Below are 17995 nucleotides of genomic sequence, written 5' to 3'. Positions count from 1 at the left end.
ATATCCTGTTACTGTTCAAATCTGGGCTCTGGGCCCTGTTTGCACCTGTAAGATCTCCCCCCCCCCCCCCCGCCGCCACTCCACTCTGTTAGAGATTTTTTCCCTTGATTGACAGAGATCAATGGGGCAGCCTGCTCCTCCCTGCAAGAAGGAAGACAGGGAGTCCTAGATTCCCTAGGCAGCAGTATATATAAATTCCACAGCCACTGCAGGCTTAAGAAGAAAAGAGATATAGTAGAGGGAAGGGGGGAGGAAAAAGCACCCTGGCTTCCGTCCCATGTGAATTCTCTTGAGATGAAAAGAAGAAACTGCTCTGCCACATCCCTTCTCCTGCTACTCCTGCTTCTACTTGGGCGTTCAGAATTGGGTAAGTGAATTAACTTTGGAGAATATGGAAAGCTCCTCAGAGCCTTCAGAAATGGGGGTTGGGATCTATGGAGAAAAATCATCCTAGGACTCAGGCAGGGCCAGTCTTAAGCAAAGCTATGGAATAAGTGAATAAACTTTGAGAAGTTCTGGACCCTGCTATCTGCCCCCAACCTTCTGTCACAGGGAAGCAGGGTTCCCAGGGTCCTGTTCATTCTCTTTTTCACACCCTCTTTTTTTTTTTTTAAGATGTTATTTACTTATTTGACAGAAAGAGTGACAGCAAGAGAGGGAACACAAGTAGGGGAAGTGGAAGAGGGAGAAGTAGGCTTTCCACTGAGCAGAGAGCCTGATGTGGAGCTCGATCCCAGGGTCCTGGGATCATGACCCAAGCTGAAGGCAGATGCTTAATGACTGAGGCATCCAGGTGCTCCATCTCATACCATCTTTTAAGGAAATGATCTGCTTTTGATCATTTATACTTTATTTAAATTTTCCTATTTTAAAATTCTACTAAATATTTAATCCTATTAAATTTAATCCCCTTAAATCCTATTTAATTCTTAATTTAAGAACTCTAATTCTTAAAAATAAAAGATGTGAGCTTTATTAGAGAATTTTGGGAATCAGCAGCAGATAGGAAGGAATTCTTTTGGACAGAGGATCCAAAATTCCAAAATTTATGCCATGTAAGCTGCATTTATTCATATGAATAAATACTCCCAGGCCTGATGCCCAGCAGGTGGGGGCAGTGGGAGGTGCAGAGGCTTCATGTCTTCCTTCCACTTACGCCCCTGTCAATCTCAATCAGCTCACACAATCCCTCATGAGTCATACTACCCCCAAATCAACTTGAATCTCACCTGCTTCCAATCCCGCCACTTCAGCTTCAGAACAGAACCAGGAACTGTCTCATTCTAAACCTATACCAAGCCATGACCTGAATTTAATCTCTAATATGAATCACATCTCCTGCCTCATTTGTTTATCCGAGACATAACTGGATGAGGGGCAACACATACAAACATGGAGTAAGAACATCCAATCTGCTGAACTACTAACTCTGAGGATGGGAGTGGGAGGGGGGAATGACCCGGAGAAAGAATTAGGCTTAGTGTTCCACAGAAAGAGACCAGAACTGCAGAAAGCAAAACCAAAGGCTGGAGAACAGACATTCTAAGGTTATGGCTTAGCTCTGGATACTGCATATTGTAGAGCCAGGGGATTCCTTGTGGAATATGTTTTATCAGAATTAAACCCAAAATACCAGATGACCCTTAACTTAAATAAGTCCAACCATATTTTATGGGGAGACCGGCCATATAAAAGGGAAGGATAACTACTGAAACTATTAAGCAGAGCAGATGATGATAGGCTATCAAAGATCCACATTAAAAGAGATTATTTTTGAGTAGGAACAAGCCAAAATGTTTCCACTAAGAACGCACTGAGCAGCCCTGATGACTCACAAACAAGAGAAAAATATACTAGTGATAACCTGAGCCTAAGCTCCACTGAGGACTACACTAGTGAACCCCTTATGACCTCTGAGGACTACGCCTCTGCAGATGTGGGAACCACTGAGGACTACACTACTGCAGACGTGGGGACCACCGAGGACTACACCACTGCAGAGGACTACACCACTGCCGATGTGGGGACCACTGAGGACTACACCACTGCAGACCCAGGGACCACCGAGGACTATACCACTGTAGACGTAGGGACCACTGAGGACTACAGCACTGCAGACCTGGAAACCACCGAGGACTATACCACAGCAGATCTGGGAACTACCGAGGACTACACTACTGCAGGCATGGGGACCACCGAGGACTACACCACTGCCAATGTGGGGACAACCGACGACTACACCACTGCAGAGGACTACACCACTGCAGATCTGGGGACCAACGAAGACTACACCACTGCAGACCCGGGGAACACCGAGGACTATACCACTGCAGACATAGGGACCACCGAGGACTACACCACTGCCAACGTGGGGACCACCAAGGGCTACATTATTGCAGACGCAGGAAACACAGAGGACTATACCATGGCCAACCCGGGGACCAGGGAGGACCATACCACTGCAGACGTGGGAACCACTGAGGCCCATACCACTGCAGACCTGGGGATCACCCAGGACTATACCACTGTGGACCCCGAGACCACAGAAGACCATACCACTGCAGATTTGGGGACCACCAGGGACCATACCACTGCAGACCTGGGGGCCACCAATGACCATACCACTGCAGAGGAGGGGACCACTGAGGACTCTTTTACTGCAGACCCGGGGACCACCAAACACTACACCAGTAAACTTCCAGACACTCGCCCTGAGGGAACAGATTCAGTAACCTCAGTGAAACCCACTTGGCGGCTGACACCTATCGGAATCATCCTCATCTCCCTGGCAGCCACCACAGTGGCAGTTTCACTCTTCGTTGGACTTGGCTTCTTTGTGGTGAGTATTGGCCCAGGAATGTGAAGGTCATTTTAGGAAAAAGGGTATCTGAGGAGGAGGATGTGGGCATGAGGAGTTGAGGCATGATAAATTGTCAGAGGTGAGGAAACCTACATAAAGCTTTGGAAAGACAGAGGAAGATAGATGGGGAGAAGGGAGAGGAGCAAGAAGCATAAAAAATGAAGACAGAACTAAGGAAGAGAGTAAGGTGTTAGAGACAGAGGGGGACATAAAGAAAGAGGGAAGGGGAAGAGAGTATGGAGGAAGATAAAGCAGACAGAAAGAGGAAAATAAAAGCACAAATACAGTAAGGCATGGTGAGAGCTAGAAAAAGGCATAAACCATTATGTATAAATATATATAAAAATCTGGAAATTTTCATAAAAATACAAGAAATTGGTGGTAAGAGGAGAGGATGAAATAGAAACATTTTGAATGGCCCACTCATCTCAAAAACGATGTTATTTTGTTTTGATTACCACCCACACTGAAATTCTGCAGATTTTTTAAAACCAGGTTTAAGTAGATTTTTATGAGCATGGCTACTCTATATTGGAGAGACAATTGGTGAGAGCTCTCACAGCGGGGCTCTAGGTATGTTTTGTCCTCTGAGCAGCCCCATTATTTCTACAAGAGAAGATAAAGACTCTATGCCAGCCTTGTTGCTTGCTCCTATTGACTTTTGGTTTAAGACTTAAGGCTTCAGGGTCTGACTTCTGCTGGACAGGGAAGGGCTGGTGCTTTTGGCCATCCTGAGTTAAGTTCCCATTGAAATCTTAACAAGTGGCAGCTTACATGAGGAGCCAGCTCACGTGGGTCATTAAAGCCTCATTAAGTCTTTTGGTCATTGATGCTACTGTGCACTGACCTCTGCCTCAAGAGGCAAACCCATAGCTTAGGATCAATTTGTAAGTGTGATTTAAGCCGAAAAGAATGCATTATTCAGTTGGGGTGTTCATGTTTAATTCCACCAGAATCACACTATGAAACTAGAACATTCTGATGTCACACTATGAAACTAGAACATTCTGATGAATGTCTGACAAGAGGAAAACGAGAATAATAGACCTCTATAAATACTTGATACACATGTGAGTCACACTGAGTATTTACTGGTAGAGGGAGGACCCTCTTGACTTCACTGTTACAGGAACAAGTGGATTTCTAATTACGTGGATCACTATGAAAATTCAGACACTCTTGGTCCAGGTTGGTGGATAGTTTCTGCCCTCCAAACCAGGCCTCTAAGAGCTGATACAGAGCAGTCACTAGCGATGGCACCTTCTTAACTTCTTATAAAGACTAAAAACAAGAGATGGTTCAAAAGGCTCAGAGTACAGGGAGTAAGAGGAAAATTTATATTCTCAAACTTGCTAATTGTTATAAACATTTAACCAAAAAATGTTTAAAAGGTAAGAATTATCTATATTTTCATCTTCCCCTCTAATTCCATTTATCAAAGTAGTTTTATTTTCCCTACGTGACTTCAGATTTTTGGGAAATTGTGTATCTCTACAGGTAAGTGTCAAGCTCTAAAGAAAATGGCAACCTAGGAAGGAGTCATAGAGCTGGGAATAGGAGCTTGATAACTCACCACAAGAGAGGAACTCTCTTAAAACTAAACCACTTTTTCTCCTAGAAAAATTGTTTCCTGCAGCCATTAAATTCACCCACCAGCGTTATCTATTTTCCCCATGCCATGGACTGGAGTGCACCATGAAGCGGATTCCGGCAGTAACTATAATGGGTTCTAGAGCAAAGTAGACTGCCATTAGTCTCTGCAAAACCATGAAGCATGATAGGCGTCCTCAGAACTCCACTCTTCTCCCCCATTCCTGAGTCCTGAGAAAGGGCTTTAGATGAGAAATTTAGCTGGCTCTAGGAATAAGCACATCAGGGACACCCAAAAGGTTGCCTGTCTGCTCTGAGCATCCCCTAATTCTATCTGGCCATAGTTGCTTCCTCAGGAAAATTGCCTTAACCTATCTACCAGGTTTAGTCATGAAAACTATTTGAGGGAGATAGACACAACTGAGGTATAAGAGATATTCATTAATTCTGATCAAAGAAATAAATGTTTGTGTCTTTCTGTGTAGGTCTCATATCTAAATTCATTCATTTAACAAAATGGTGGAGTGCCCAACATGGGACAAACACTCTAACCATTTCTATCTGCCCAATCTGAATCTGTGTACTTGAAGAATATAGCTTTCTGGTCTCTCAAGAGTACTACTCCCAAGTCCTCTCCACACCCAGGCCAAAGGATTATGTTTATAAGATGTAGCTAATTGGTCATTCAACAAATATCCAGTGAGCACCTACAGTAGGGACAGGCCACTGTAGCAAATAACTGAGTTTCATTTCTGCCATAGTATGAAATGAAGGGCAAAGTCTGATCCGACCTCTGACTTGGTAGAATATCTATGCCTATATGAGTCACTCAGGGAAGAATTTCTTTCATGAAAAAGCCTAGAAATGATGCTTAAGATGACTAAGACCACAGACAAGGCCCTAGTATCAAATATAACAGCTCCCTGAGGAGTTTAGGACAAAAAGCAAAGAGTAAAGATATTTGAAGATGGTTGATTGTTTGTTGCCCACCCAGCCACTATTGCTAGCATCACTGCCACGTTTTCATAATGGAATTATAGTGTTATGGTCTAGAATCAGAAACATAGAGTAAATTACTATACTCTAGCTTAAGTCTGTTTCCAAAATTCACATAATGGCTATTATTCAAGTGTTGTCACTACAATTTGAGTAAGACACAAATTGCTTACTAGATAATGCTCAACACAGACAGGTACACTAATGATTTTTTTTTAATTTTTTATTTTTTCAGCATAACAGTATTCATTATTTTTGTATCACACCGTGCTCCATGATGATTTTGACCATCAATATGATTGGTCTATCAGTGTACTAGGGCACCAAGAAGCTAAAAGACTCAGAGATTAATCACCAGCTAGCTCAGTACTGTTGGAGCAAGTTCCCTACCTTCTCAGAGCCTCTTCCAATCTTTAACATGAAAAAACTTATTTAATAAATAATTATGTGTTACTTATTCAGTCATTTCTGAAAATGTTAAGACAGTCCTGGTTCTGGGGGGCCTGGGTGGCTCAGTTCTTAAGCGGCTGCCTTTGGCTCAGATCATGATTCCTGGGATCCAACCCCACATCAGGCTCCCTGCTCAGCAGGAAGCCCGCTTTTCCCTCTCCCACTCCCCCTGCTTGTGTTTCCTCTCTCGCTGTGTCTCTCTGTCAAATAAATAAAATCTTAAAAAAAAAAAAAAAGGGACAGTCCTCATTCTATTCTTGTTAGTCAGTGACAATTATAAAGTCTGATCATGCTTATTAATTTTATGTTGGTTTTATATCAGTTATAATAGGATCCAGAAAATGCTTACATTATGAGGATTTTTTAAATTACCTCCTAAAGAAAACATATGTGGCAGAAATACCTATTTGCTATCCAAATTCCATTCTTTGTTTCATACTTGGGGAACCCAAGTTTGTGTTGGGTGGCAATGTTCCCATTTCCCAGTGTCCATTGCAGCCAAGTGTGGAGATGAGATAGGATTCTGGCCAATGAAATGCAGGCAGAAGCCTCTGGGGCCATGTTCCCCCTAAAATGAAATGGCAGAGTGTGACCAGGAGAAAACACTTTATCCCTTTAGCCTTCACTCTTCTTTCCACCTGAAGTATAAGTATGAGACCTAGAGATGCAGCAAGCATACTGAGACCAAGAGGAGACAAGTGAGAAGGTGAAGGCTATCATGCTGAGAGTGGAGTAAAGAAATCATTTGGGTCCAAGTGGTGCTGTTGTGGCCTCGTTGCTGTTCCAGACCCTTCATATATGAGACAAGTAATGTGCTGCAGCTTAGTTAGATGGCATTCTGTAATTCCAGCCAAATGGGATCCTAACTGGTATGACATGCTTTTAAAAGATCATAAAGAACATGTGGACTACAATGGCCCCCATTTCAGGAAACACCATGGTAGGTCTTTTCTAGGCTAAGTGCTAAAGCATATTATACTCATTATGACACTTATGATTTGTTGTATGTATCTATGCATGCCATCTCTTTAGATATACAGCTTGTCCCTTCATGTGAGTCCAGCCCCACTCAGCTAATCCTCCTGTTTTCTTTATAAAGTCCAGTGTTGAGAAGAATTCTTTAGGTATTGTTTAGGAGTGGTACCAAATCCAGTTGACCCCAACTGGCACATGCTGTTACTATGCTGCCCAGATTAAGAAGACCAGGCAAGCACACACCTTACAGAATTGTGCCTGAACAGGATTTATGCCTGGTTTGGCAAGCCACTCCTCATAAAAGTGTGTGTGAATGCACATTCTGGTCCCATCACCTGTCTTTGCAAACAAGAATACTTGTGAAGTTATCCAGCAATAGTGACTCAACATCCCCCCTACAGAACTTAGTGAACACATATAATTGTTTTTTAAATCTAGTCAGGACCATTCCTGTGATTTACCTACAAGTCCTCTCTGTAGTCTCTCTATATTTATTTCTTTTATGGAACTGATCACAAGCTGAACTTATCTTTACTTGTGTTTTAATTTATTTATCCCCTTTCTATCTCCTTTCACTAGAATCTTAGTTCTTTGAGAATAAGGGTCTTGAGAGCAATACATGGAAAGATTAAGCATTTAGTAATCACTGTGCTTCATTAATCCTAAGATGCACATTTCCCCCCATTGCATATAGTTTTAAATGGAGTTTAAAATGGAAAAGTGTCTTGCCACCGATGGCATGTCATAGTTTATTTTCGTAGGTGGCACTTTATCTTTCTTAGTGGGACATGTGGTGCATATTGAATTCAGTATCATCCTAGATTTGATTACTTATTTTGGAATAAATAAAAGTATACTTTCTTTTGGTGTTATTTCTTCAGTTTTCACCTTGTTTGGAAACAAATTAAAATTCCTTTAATAAGCGTCTAGTATGTGCTGGGAATTCTTCTGAGAACAAAGATGGCAGACTAACAGATGTGAACAACATAACCTTTGCCTCAAAGGAAAGAAAATCAACAAATTGCTGGGAACGCAAACAGGTATAGCCACTCTAGAAAACAGTATTTTTTTTTCTTCAAAAAGTTTTCTTTTTCTTCAAAAAGTTAACACTACATTAGAAGCTAATGATGTTCTGTATGGTGACTAACATAACATAATAAAAAAAAGTTTGGAGGGAGGAGTCAAGATGACAGAGAAGTAGCAGGCTGAGACGACATCGGGTAGCAGGAGATTAGCTATTTAGCTTATCAAACCATTCCAAACACCTACAAATCCAACAGGAGATTGAAGAGAAGAAGAGCAGCAATTCTAGAAATAGGAAATCGACCACTTTCTGAAAGGTAGGACCGGCAGAGAAGTGATCCAAAGCGACGGGAAGATAGACCACAGCGGGAGGGGCCAGCTCCCAGCAAGCAGTGGAGCAACAGAGCACAAAATCAGAACTTTTAACAGTCTGCTCCACAGAAGGACATCACTCTAGAGGCTAAAATGGGGTGAAGCCCATGCAGGAACAGCGTGTTCTCAGGTCCCGCAGGGTCACAGAAGGGTCAGGGGTGTCTGAGTGTCGCAGAGCACGCAGGTAATAGAGCAGGGAAGCTGGCTGCAGAGACAGAGTTGAGGAGTGAGCTCGCAACTCAGGGTTACCTTAACATGATCCGTAGCACAGGCACCTGCTCTGTGAGCAAGGACCCCACAACATCCAGGGAGACACCCCTGGAAGAGCTCAGGGATCTGCAGGGTTTGGAGACTCCAGGCGGTGCTGTGTGCCAGAGACAGAGATGCTTGGTCACAGACTGGGTAAGCTCAGAGCGCAGCCGGAGGCCAGGGAGACAGGAGTGATTTAGCGCTTTTCTCTGAGGGCACACTGAGGAGTGGGGTCCCGAGCTCTTGGCTCCTCTGGGCTGGAGATTGGGAGCCGCCATTTTCATTCCTGTCCTCCAGAACTCTACGGAAAACATTCAGGGAACAAAAGCTCCCGAAAGTGAACCTTAGCAGATTACTTAGCCTGACCCCTGGAGGGCAGGGCAATTACGCCTTAGGCAAAGACACTTGAGAATCACTACAACAGGCCCCTCCCCAAGAAGATCAGCAAGAAACCCAGCCATGACCAAGTTCACTTACTAAGGAAAAGAGCAGAATTCCAGAGGAGGAGAAAGCAAAGCATGGAATTCATGGCTTTCTCCCCATGATTCTTTAGTCTTGCAAAGTTAATTAATTTTTTTAACTTATTTTTTCTTCGCTAATTTTTTTTAACTTTTACCCTTTCCTCTTTTAACGTTTTTTAACTAGTTTATCTTAAAAATAACTTTCAAAAAATATTTTTTGAACCTTCATTATTATAGTCATATTTTATCCTTCGTTGTATCTAACTTTATTTTTTGTATACACATGGGTTTTTTCTCCTACAAAAATGTGGGATACAACTTCTTCTAATAGATCAAAATATACCCTAAATCTAGCACAGGGCTTTGCTCTAGTCTCCAGTCTGAGCAAATTCTCTCCACTTTCTTTTTCATTATTCTTCCAACCAACTTATTTTATCAACTCCCTTTTTAGAAATTAAAATTTTTTTTTCATCTTTATAGTCATATTCCATCCCTTCATCATGTTTAGACTTATATATGTTTTTCATTCTTTAAAATTTTGGGAGGTAGTTTCTTCTAAGAGACCAAAATACTCCCCAAATTAAGTGGGTGACCCCGTTTTATTCACCAGTCTAATATATATATTTCTTCTTTTTTATATTTTTTCTTTTTTTTTATTTAAAATTTTTTTTTCTGAACTTATTTTTACCCATTTCTTCCCCCCCCCCCATGATTTGGGTCTCTTCTGATTTGGATAAAGCATATTTTACTGGGGTCATTACCACCCTTTTAGTATTTTATTTGCTCCTTCATATATTCTTATCTGGAGAAAATAATTAGGCAGAAAAACTCACCACACACACACACACACACACACACACACACACACACACACAGAGTACAAGAGGCAGTACCGAAGACCAGGGACCTAATCAATATGGACATTGGTAATATGTCAGATCTAGAGTTCAGAATGACGATTCTCAAGGTGCTAACCGGACTTGAAAAAGGCATGGAAGATATTAGAGAAACCTGTCAGGAGAAATAAAGGCCCTTTCTGAAGAAACAAAAGAACCAAGTTGAAATAAAAAAAAGCTATCAATGAGGTGCAATAAAAAATGGAGGCTCTTACTGTTAGGACAAATAAGGCAGAAGAGAGAATCAGTGATATAGAAGACCAAATGACAGAGAATAGAGAAGCTGAGCAAAAGAGAGACAAACAACTACTGGACCATGAGGGGAGAATCGGAGTGATAAGTGATACCATAAGATGAAACAACATTAGAATAATTGGGATTCCAGAAGAAGAAGAAAGAGAAGAGAGCAGAAGGTATATTGGAGAGAATTATTATAGAGAATTTGCCTCATATGGCAAAGGGAAAAAGCATAAAAATCCAGGAGACACAGAGACCCCCCCTCAAAAGCAATAAGAATAGGTCCATGCCCATCATCTAATAGTAAAATTTACAAGTCTTAGTGACAAAGAGAAAATCCTGAAAGCAGCCCGGGACAAGAAGTCTGTAACATACAATGGTAAAAATATTAGATTGGCAACAGACTTATCCACAGAGACCAGGCAGGCCAGAAAGAACTGGCATGATATATTCAGAGCACTAAATGAGAAAAACATGCAGCCAAGAATACTATATCCAGCTAGGCTGGCAAAGAAAATAGAAGGAGAGATTAAAAAACTTCCAGGACAAACAAAAACTAAAAGAATTTGTAAACACCAAACCAGCTCTATAGTAAATATTGAAAAGGGTCCTCTAAGCAAAGAGAGAGCCTTAAAGTTAGTAGACCAGAAAGGAACAGAGACAATATACAGTAACAGTCACCTTACAGGCAATACAATGGCACTAAATTCATATCTGTCAATAGTTACCCTGAATGTAAATGGGATAAATGCCCCAATCAAAAGACATGGGGTATCAAAATGGATAAAAGAACAAAACCCATCAATATGCTGTCTACAAGAAACTCATTTTAGACCCAAGGACACCTCCAGATTTAAAGTGAGGGAGTGGAAAACATTTTACCATGCTAATGGACATCAAAAGAAACCTTATATGAAATCAATTAGATTTTAAGCCAAAGACTATAATAAGAGATGAGGAAGGACACTATATCATACTCAAAGGGTCTGTCCAAAAAGAAGATCTAACAATTTTAAATACTTATGCCCCTAAATTGGGAGAAGCCAACTACATAAACCAATTAATAACAAAATCAAGGAAACACATTGACAATAATACACTAACAGTAGGGGACTTTAACACCCCCCTCACTGAAATGGACAGATCATCCAAGCAAAACACAACAAGGAAATTAAGGCCTTAAATGACACTCTGGACCAGATGAACATCACAGATGTTCATCACAGAACATTCCATCCCAAAACAGCAGAATACACATTCTTCTCTAGTGCACATGGAATATTCTCCAGAATAGGTCACATCCTGGGTCATAAATCAGGTCTCAACTGGAATCAAAAGATTGGGATCATTCCCTGCATATTTTCAGACCACAAACTCTGAAGCTAGAACTCAATCACAAGAGGAAATTTGGAAAGAATCCAAATATATGGAAACTAAAGAACATCCTACTAAAGAATGAATGGGTCAACCAAGAAATTAAAGAAGAATTGAAAAAATTCATGGAAACAAATGATAATGGAAACACAATGGTTCAAAATCTGTGGGACACAGCAAAGGCAGTCCTGAAAGGAAAATATATAGGGTACAAGCCTTTCTCAAGAAACAAGAAAGGTCTCAAATACACAACATAACCCTACACCTAAAGGAGCTGGAGAAAGAACAACAAAGAAAGCCTAAACCCAGCAGGAGAAGATCAGAGCAGAAATCAATGAAATAGAAAAAAAAAAAACAACAATAGAACAAATCAACGAAACTAGGAGCTGATTCTTTGAAAGAATTAATAAGATTGATAAACTCTTGGCCAGACTCATCAAAAAAAAAAAAAAAAAAGAGAGAGAGAGAGAGAAAAGATGCAAGTCAATAAAATAATGAATGAAAGAGGAGAGATCACAATCAACACCAAAGAAATACAAACAATTATAGGAACATATTATGAGCAACTATACACCAGCAAATTTGACAATCTGGAAGAAATGGATGCATTCCTAGGGACATATAAACTACCACAACTGAACCAAGAAGAAATAGAAAACCTGAACAGTCCCATAATCAGTAAGGAGATTGAAGCAGTCATCAAAAATCTCCCAACAAACAAGAGCCCAGGGTCAGATGGCTTCCCAGGGGAATTCTAACAAACATTTAAAGAAAAGTTAATACCTATTCTCCTGAAAGTGTTCCAAGAAATAGAAATGGAATGAAAATTTCCAAATTCATTTTATGAGGCCAGCATTACCTTGATCCCTAAACCAGACAAAAACCCCATCAAAAAAGAGAATTACAGACCAACATCCTTGATGAACACAGATGTGAAAATTCTCACCAAAATACTAGCCAATAGGATCTAACAGTACATTAAAAGGATTATTCACCATGACCAAGTGGGATTTATTCCAAGGCTGCAACGTTGGTTCAACATCTGCAAATCAACCAATGTGATACAACACATTAATAAAAGAAAGAGCAAGAATCATATGATACCCTCAATACATGCTGAAAAAGCATTTGACAAAGTATAGCATCCTTTCCTGACCAAAACTCTGCAAAGTGTAGGGATAGAGGGTACACACCTCAATATGATCAAAGCCATCTATGAATAACCCACTGCAAATATCATTCTCAATGGAGAAAAACTGAGAGCTTTTTTGCTAAGGTCAGGAACACAGCAGAGATGTCCATTATCACCACTGCTATTCAACATAGTACTAGAAGTCCTAGCCTCAGCAATCAGACAACAAAAATAAATTAAAGGCATCCAAATTGGCAAAGAAGAAGTCAAACTCTCACTCTTTGCAGATGATATGATACTATATGTGGAAAACCCAAAAGACTCCACTCCAAATCTGCTAGAACTTGTACAGGAATTCAGTAAAGTTTCAGGATATAAAATCAATGTACAGAAATCAGTTGCATTTCTTTACACCAACAACAAGACAGAAGAAAGAGAAATTAAGGAGTCAATGCCATTTACAATTAAACCCGAAACCATAAGATACCTAGGAATAAACCTAACCAAAGAAGCAAAGAATCTATACTCAGAAAACAATAAAGCATTCATGAAAGAAATTGAGGAAGACACAAAGAAATGGAAAAATGTTCCATGCACATGGACTGGAAGAACAAATATTGTGAAAATGGTTATGCTTCCTAGAGCAATCTACACATTTAATGCAATTCCTATCAAAATACCATCCATATTTTTTCAAAGAAATGGAACAAATAACCCTAAAATTTGCATGGAACCAGAAAAGACCTCCAATAGCTAGAGGAATATTGAAAAAGTAAGCCTAAGTTGGTGGCATCACCATTCCAGACTTCAAGCTCTATTACAAAGCTGTCATCATCAAGACAGTATGGTACTGGCACAAAAACAGGCACATAGATCAATGGAACAGAATAGAGAGCCCAGAAATAGACGCTCAACTCTATGGTCAACTAATCTTCAACAAAGCAGGAAAGAATATCCAATGGAATAAAAACAGTCTCTTCAACAAATAGTGTTGGGAAAATTGGAGAGCCACATGCGGAAAAATGGAACAGAACCTTTTCCTTACACCACACATGAAAATAGACCCCAAATGGATGAAGGACCTCAGTGTGAGAAAGGAATCCATCAAAATCCTTGAGGAAGCAGCAACCTCTTTGACCTCAGCTGCAGCAACTTCTTCCTATGAACATTGCCAAAGGCAAAGGAAGCAAGGTCAAAAATGAACTATTGGGACTCCATCAAGATCAAAAGCTTTTGCACAGCAAAGGAAACAGTCAACAAAACCAAAAGAAAACTGACATAATGGGAGAAGATATTTGCAAGTGACATATCAGATAAAGGGCTAGTATCCAAAATCTATAAAGAACTTCTCAAACTCAACACCCAAAGAACAAATAATCCAATCAAGAAATGGGCAGAGGGGGCACCTGGGTGGCTCAGTGGCTCTGAAGCCACTTCTGAGGCTCTCAGAAGCCTCTGCCTTCTGCTCAGGTCATGATCTCAGGGTCCTGGGATTGAGCCCCTCATTGGGCTCTCTGCTTAGCAGGGAGCCTGCTTCTCCCCTCCCCCACTCTGCCTGCCTCTCTGCCTACTTGGGATCTCTCTCTCTCTTCTTGTCAAATAAAAAAAAAAAAGAAAAAGAAATGTGCAGAGGACATGAACGAACATTTCTGTAAAGAAGACATCTAGATGGCCAACAGACATATGAAAAAGTGTTCCACATCACTTAGCATCAGGGAAATACAATTCAAAACCACAATGAGATACCACCTCACACCAGTCAGAATGGCTAAAATTAACAATTCAGGAAATGATAGATGCTGGCAAAGATGTGGAGAAAAGGGAACCTTCCTACATTGTTGGTGGGAATGCAAGCTGGTGCAACCACTCTGGAAAACAGCATGGAGGTTCCTCAAAAAGTTGAAAATAGAGCTACCCTATGACCCAGCAATTGCACTACTGGGTATTTACCCTAAAGATACAAACGTAGTGATCTGAAGGGGCACTTGCACCCGAATGTCTATAGCAGCAATGTCCACAATAGCCAAACTATGGAAATAACCTAGATGTCCATCAACAGATGAATGGATCAAGAAGATGTGGTATATATACATAATGGAATACTATGCAGCCATCAAAAGAAATGAAATCTTGCCATTTGTGATGACGTGGATAGAACTAGAGGGTATTATGCTGAGCAAAATAAGTCAGTCTGAGAAAGACAACTATCATATGATCTCCCTGATATGAGGAAGTGGAGATGCAATGTGGGGGGTTTAGGGGGTAGGAAAAGAATAAATGAAACAAGATGGGACCGGGAGGGAGACAAACCATAAGAGACTCTAAATATCAAAACAAACTGAGGGTTGCCAGGGGGAGAGGGGTAGGGAGAGGGTGGTGAGGTTATGGATATTGGGGAAGGTATGAGCTATGGTGAGTGCTGTGGAGTGTGTAAACCTGGCAATTCACAGACCTATATCCCTGGGGCTAATAATACAGTATATGTAAATTTAAAAAATAAAATATGCAGTTAAAAAAAGAATCACCCTATGATCTTGCAATTGCACTACTTGGTATTTACCCAAAGGATAAAAAATACTGATTTGAAGGAACACATGCACCCCAATATTTATAACAGCATTATCTATAATAGCCAAATTATGGAAATGGCCAAATGTCCATTGATTGATGAATGGATAAAGAAGATGTGAGATATTTCTCTCTCTCTCTCTCTCTCTCTCACACACACACACACACACAAATATTACTCAGCCATAAAAAAGAATGAAATCTTGCCATTTGCAATGACATGGTTGGAGCTAGAGAACATTATGCTTATTTCTAATAAGTCAGTCAGAGAAAGACAAATACCATATGATTTCACTCATAGGTAGAATTTAAGAAACAAAATAAGCAAAGGAGAATAAAAGAGAGAGGCAAACTGAGAAACATTTTTTTAAAGATTTTATTTATTTATTTAACACAGAGAGAGAGAGAGAGAGAGAGAGAGAGAGGGCACAAGCAGGGGGAAGAGCAGGCAGAGAAGGCAGAGGGAGAAGCAGGCTCCCTGCCAAGCAAGGAGCCCAATGCAGGACTCGATTCTAGGACTCTAGGATCATGACCTGAGCTGAAGGCAGACACTTAACTGACTGAGCCACCCAGGCATCCCAAGAAACAGTCTTAACTATATAGCACAAACTAATGGTTACCAGAGGGAAGAAGGGGTAGGAGGATGGGTGAAATAGGTGATGAAGATTAAGGAGTACACTTGTGATGAGCACCGGATGATGTACGAATAGCTACATCGAATCGCCATATTGTACATCTGAAACTAATATCACACTATAGGTTAACTAACTAGAATTTATCTATTTTTATTTTTTAATTTGTTTTAGAGAGAGAAAGAAGTGGGGAATAACAGAGGGAGGGGAAGAGAGAGAAACTCAAGCGGGCTCCATGGCCAGTGTAGATCCCAACACAGGGCTCAATCTCACAACCATGAGATCATGACCTGAGTGGAAATCAAGAGTAAGATGCTTGGGGGCCTAGGTGGCTTGGCTATTTAAGCATCTACCTTTGGCTCAGGTCATGATCCTGGGGTCCTGGGATTGAGCCCTGTGTCAGGTTCCCTGCTTAGTGGGGAGCCTGCTTCTCCCTCTCCCTCTGCTGCTACCTCTGCTTGTGTTCTCTACCCCCCTCTTTCAAGTAAAATAAATAAAATCTTTTTTAAAAAGTGGGGGCACCTGGGTGGCCCAGTGGGTTAAAACCTCTGCTTTCGGCTCAGGTCATGATCCCAGGGTCCTAGGATCAAGCCCCCCATTGGGCTCTCTTCTCAGTAGGGAGCCTGCCTCCCTTCCTCCTCTCTCTGCCTGCCTCTCTGCCTAGTTGTGATCTCTGTCTGTCAAATAAATAAATAAAACCTTTAATAAAAATTTAAAATTTAAAATTAAAAAAGAAAAAAAAAAAAGGTGAGACACTTAACCGACTGAGCCATCTAGGTGCCCCCTAACGGGAATTTAAACAAAAACTTTAAAAAGAAAAGAAAACCACCAATTACAGTATAATGTGCTAAGTGCTATAATAGAGGTAAATATTACTGTGGAGCCCAAATGAGGGGCATCCCTCCACCATTGCAAACCCAAGAAAGCTTTTCAAAGAAAGAGATAACTGACCTGGAATTTATGACATATTTCTGGGCATTTTTGCTACTTTCACATGTGTTGTCTTTTTTGATCCTCGTATCAACTCTGTGACATAGGAAAATCATCCTGTCTTAGAAACACAGACTGAGGCTCAGAGAAGTTAAACAAATTGCCCCCCCCATCATATGAATGGTAAGTGGTACAGCGGGGCAGAAGTGGGTGGAATGAACCTCAGGTCTTCTGGCTCCAGGGGCGTTTACTTTTTACCTCATTAGAGCTGAGTTTCAAGTGATGAACAGCCCCTCGGCATCCTCCTCATAAAAATCCTCCTTTAGGCTTATGATGAGAGGCCCTTGGATCTTTCCTTTTATCTGTTTTAGGTTTGAGCAAAGCAAGAGAAACCAGACATCGTCCCCATTCCTAAGGATCCCTAGCTTGAAAAGGAGTTGTAGACACACACGCACAAAAGAGCCATCATTGTGTTTACAAAAGATGGTAGGAAAGGTGTCATCAGTTTTGACATTTACAGTTTATATTTGCCTTGAATAGTGTGTTCTGCTCTTAAAAATATTTGCAGCATCTCAGATCCCATTCTTGAGAGAAATTGGACTGAACACAAGAAGAGTCACTCCAGTTGCTCAGGACTCCACATGAAGTTTTTGAGGCAGCCCCGGATCAAGATGGCTCTAAGGTATTTGTGATTTTCTCTACCCAGGAGTGTTTTTTAACTTCTGTCCTCTACATATGGGAAGGTGGAATGTGATGATCTGTTTAGCTATCCATCAGGTCTTGACTGAGTATACATATGCAAGTTACTATGTGTGGCTCTGGAGGACATAGTAGAAAGCCATAAAGCAACTTCTACCATCAAGATGGCTGGTGGAAGCTAATGGACATGTCTCTCATGTAGATGTAAAAGTTGTGAAATGACTTAGCATTCCACACCCTCTTTGGGAAATTCAAGACATTGCAGTAATGACGTTTATTATCAGTAATGTAACCATAAAAGGAAGGTAAGTTACAAATGCACCCCTGAGCAGAGGCATTCATGCTGAGACCTCAGCTGACCCATTCTTTCTCATTTTTATTACTATGCACTGCTTGTGTCTAGCTGCTGGCAGTTGATACCTGATTTATAAATGAAGCTGAGGCATAATACAGTGTTGGATACTGGATCACAGAGTCTATAACCACTTTTTAAAAACAGAGCTCATGGGGTACCTGGCTGGCTCAGCTGATAGAGCATGCAACTCTTGATC

At 40.9% G+C, this 17995-nt stretch overlaps 1 protein-coding gene across 1 annotated transcript; it reads left to right on the top strand.

Annotated features, from left to right (window-relative positions):
- Positions 1 to 294: 294 nt before the first annotated feature.
- LOC101690666 (protein PBMUCL2-like) lies at positions 295 to 2863 on the top strand. The gene is given in 4 exon segments (XM_045065226.1): positions 295 to 420; positions 422 to 494; positions 1779 to 1856; positions 1968 to 2863. Coding segments are annotated over 4 exon segments (1173 nt in total).
- Positions 2864 to 17995: the final 15132 nt, after the last annotated feature.

This window comes from Mustela putorius, unplaced genomic scaffold (genome assembly GCF_011764305.1).
Source record: "Mustela putorius furo isolate JIRA1106 unplaced genomic scaffold, ASM1176430v1.1 tig00003856_pilon_pilon_pilon, whole genome shotgun sequence".
Classification (NCBI taxonomy): Eukaryota; Metazoa; Chordata; class Mammalia; order Carnivora; family Mustelidae; genus Mustela; species Mustela putorius.
This window is presented reverse-complemented; position numbering and strand designations above follow the sequence as displayed.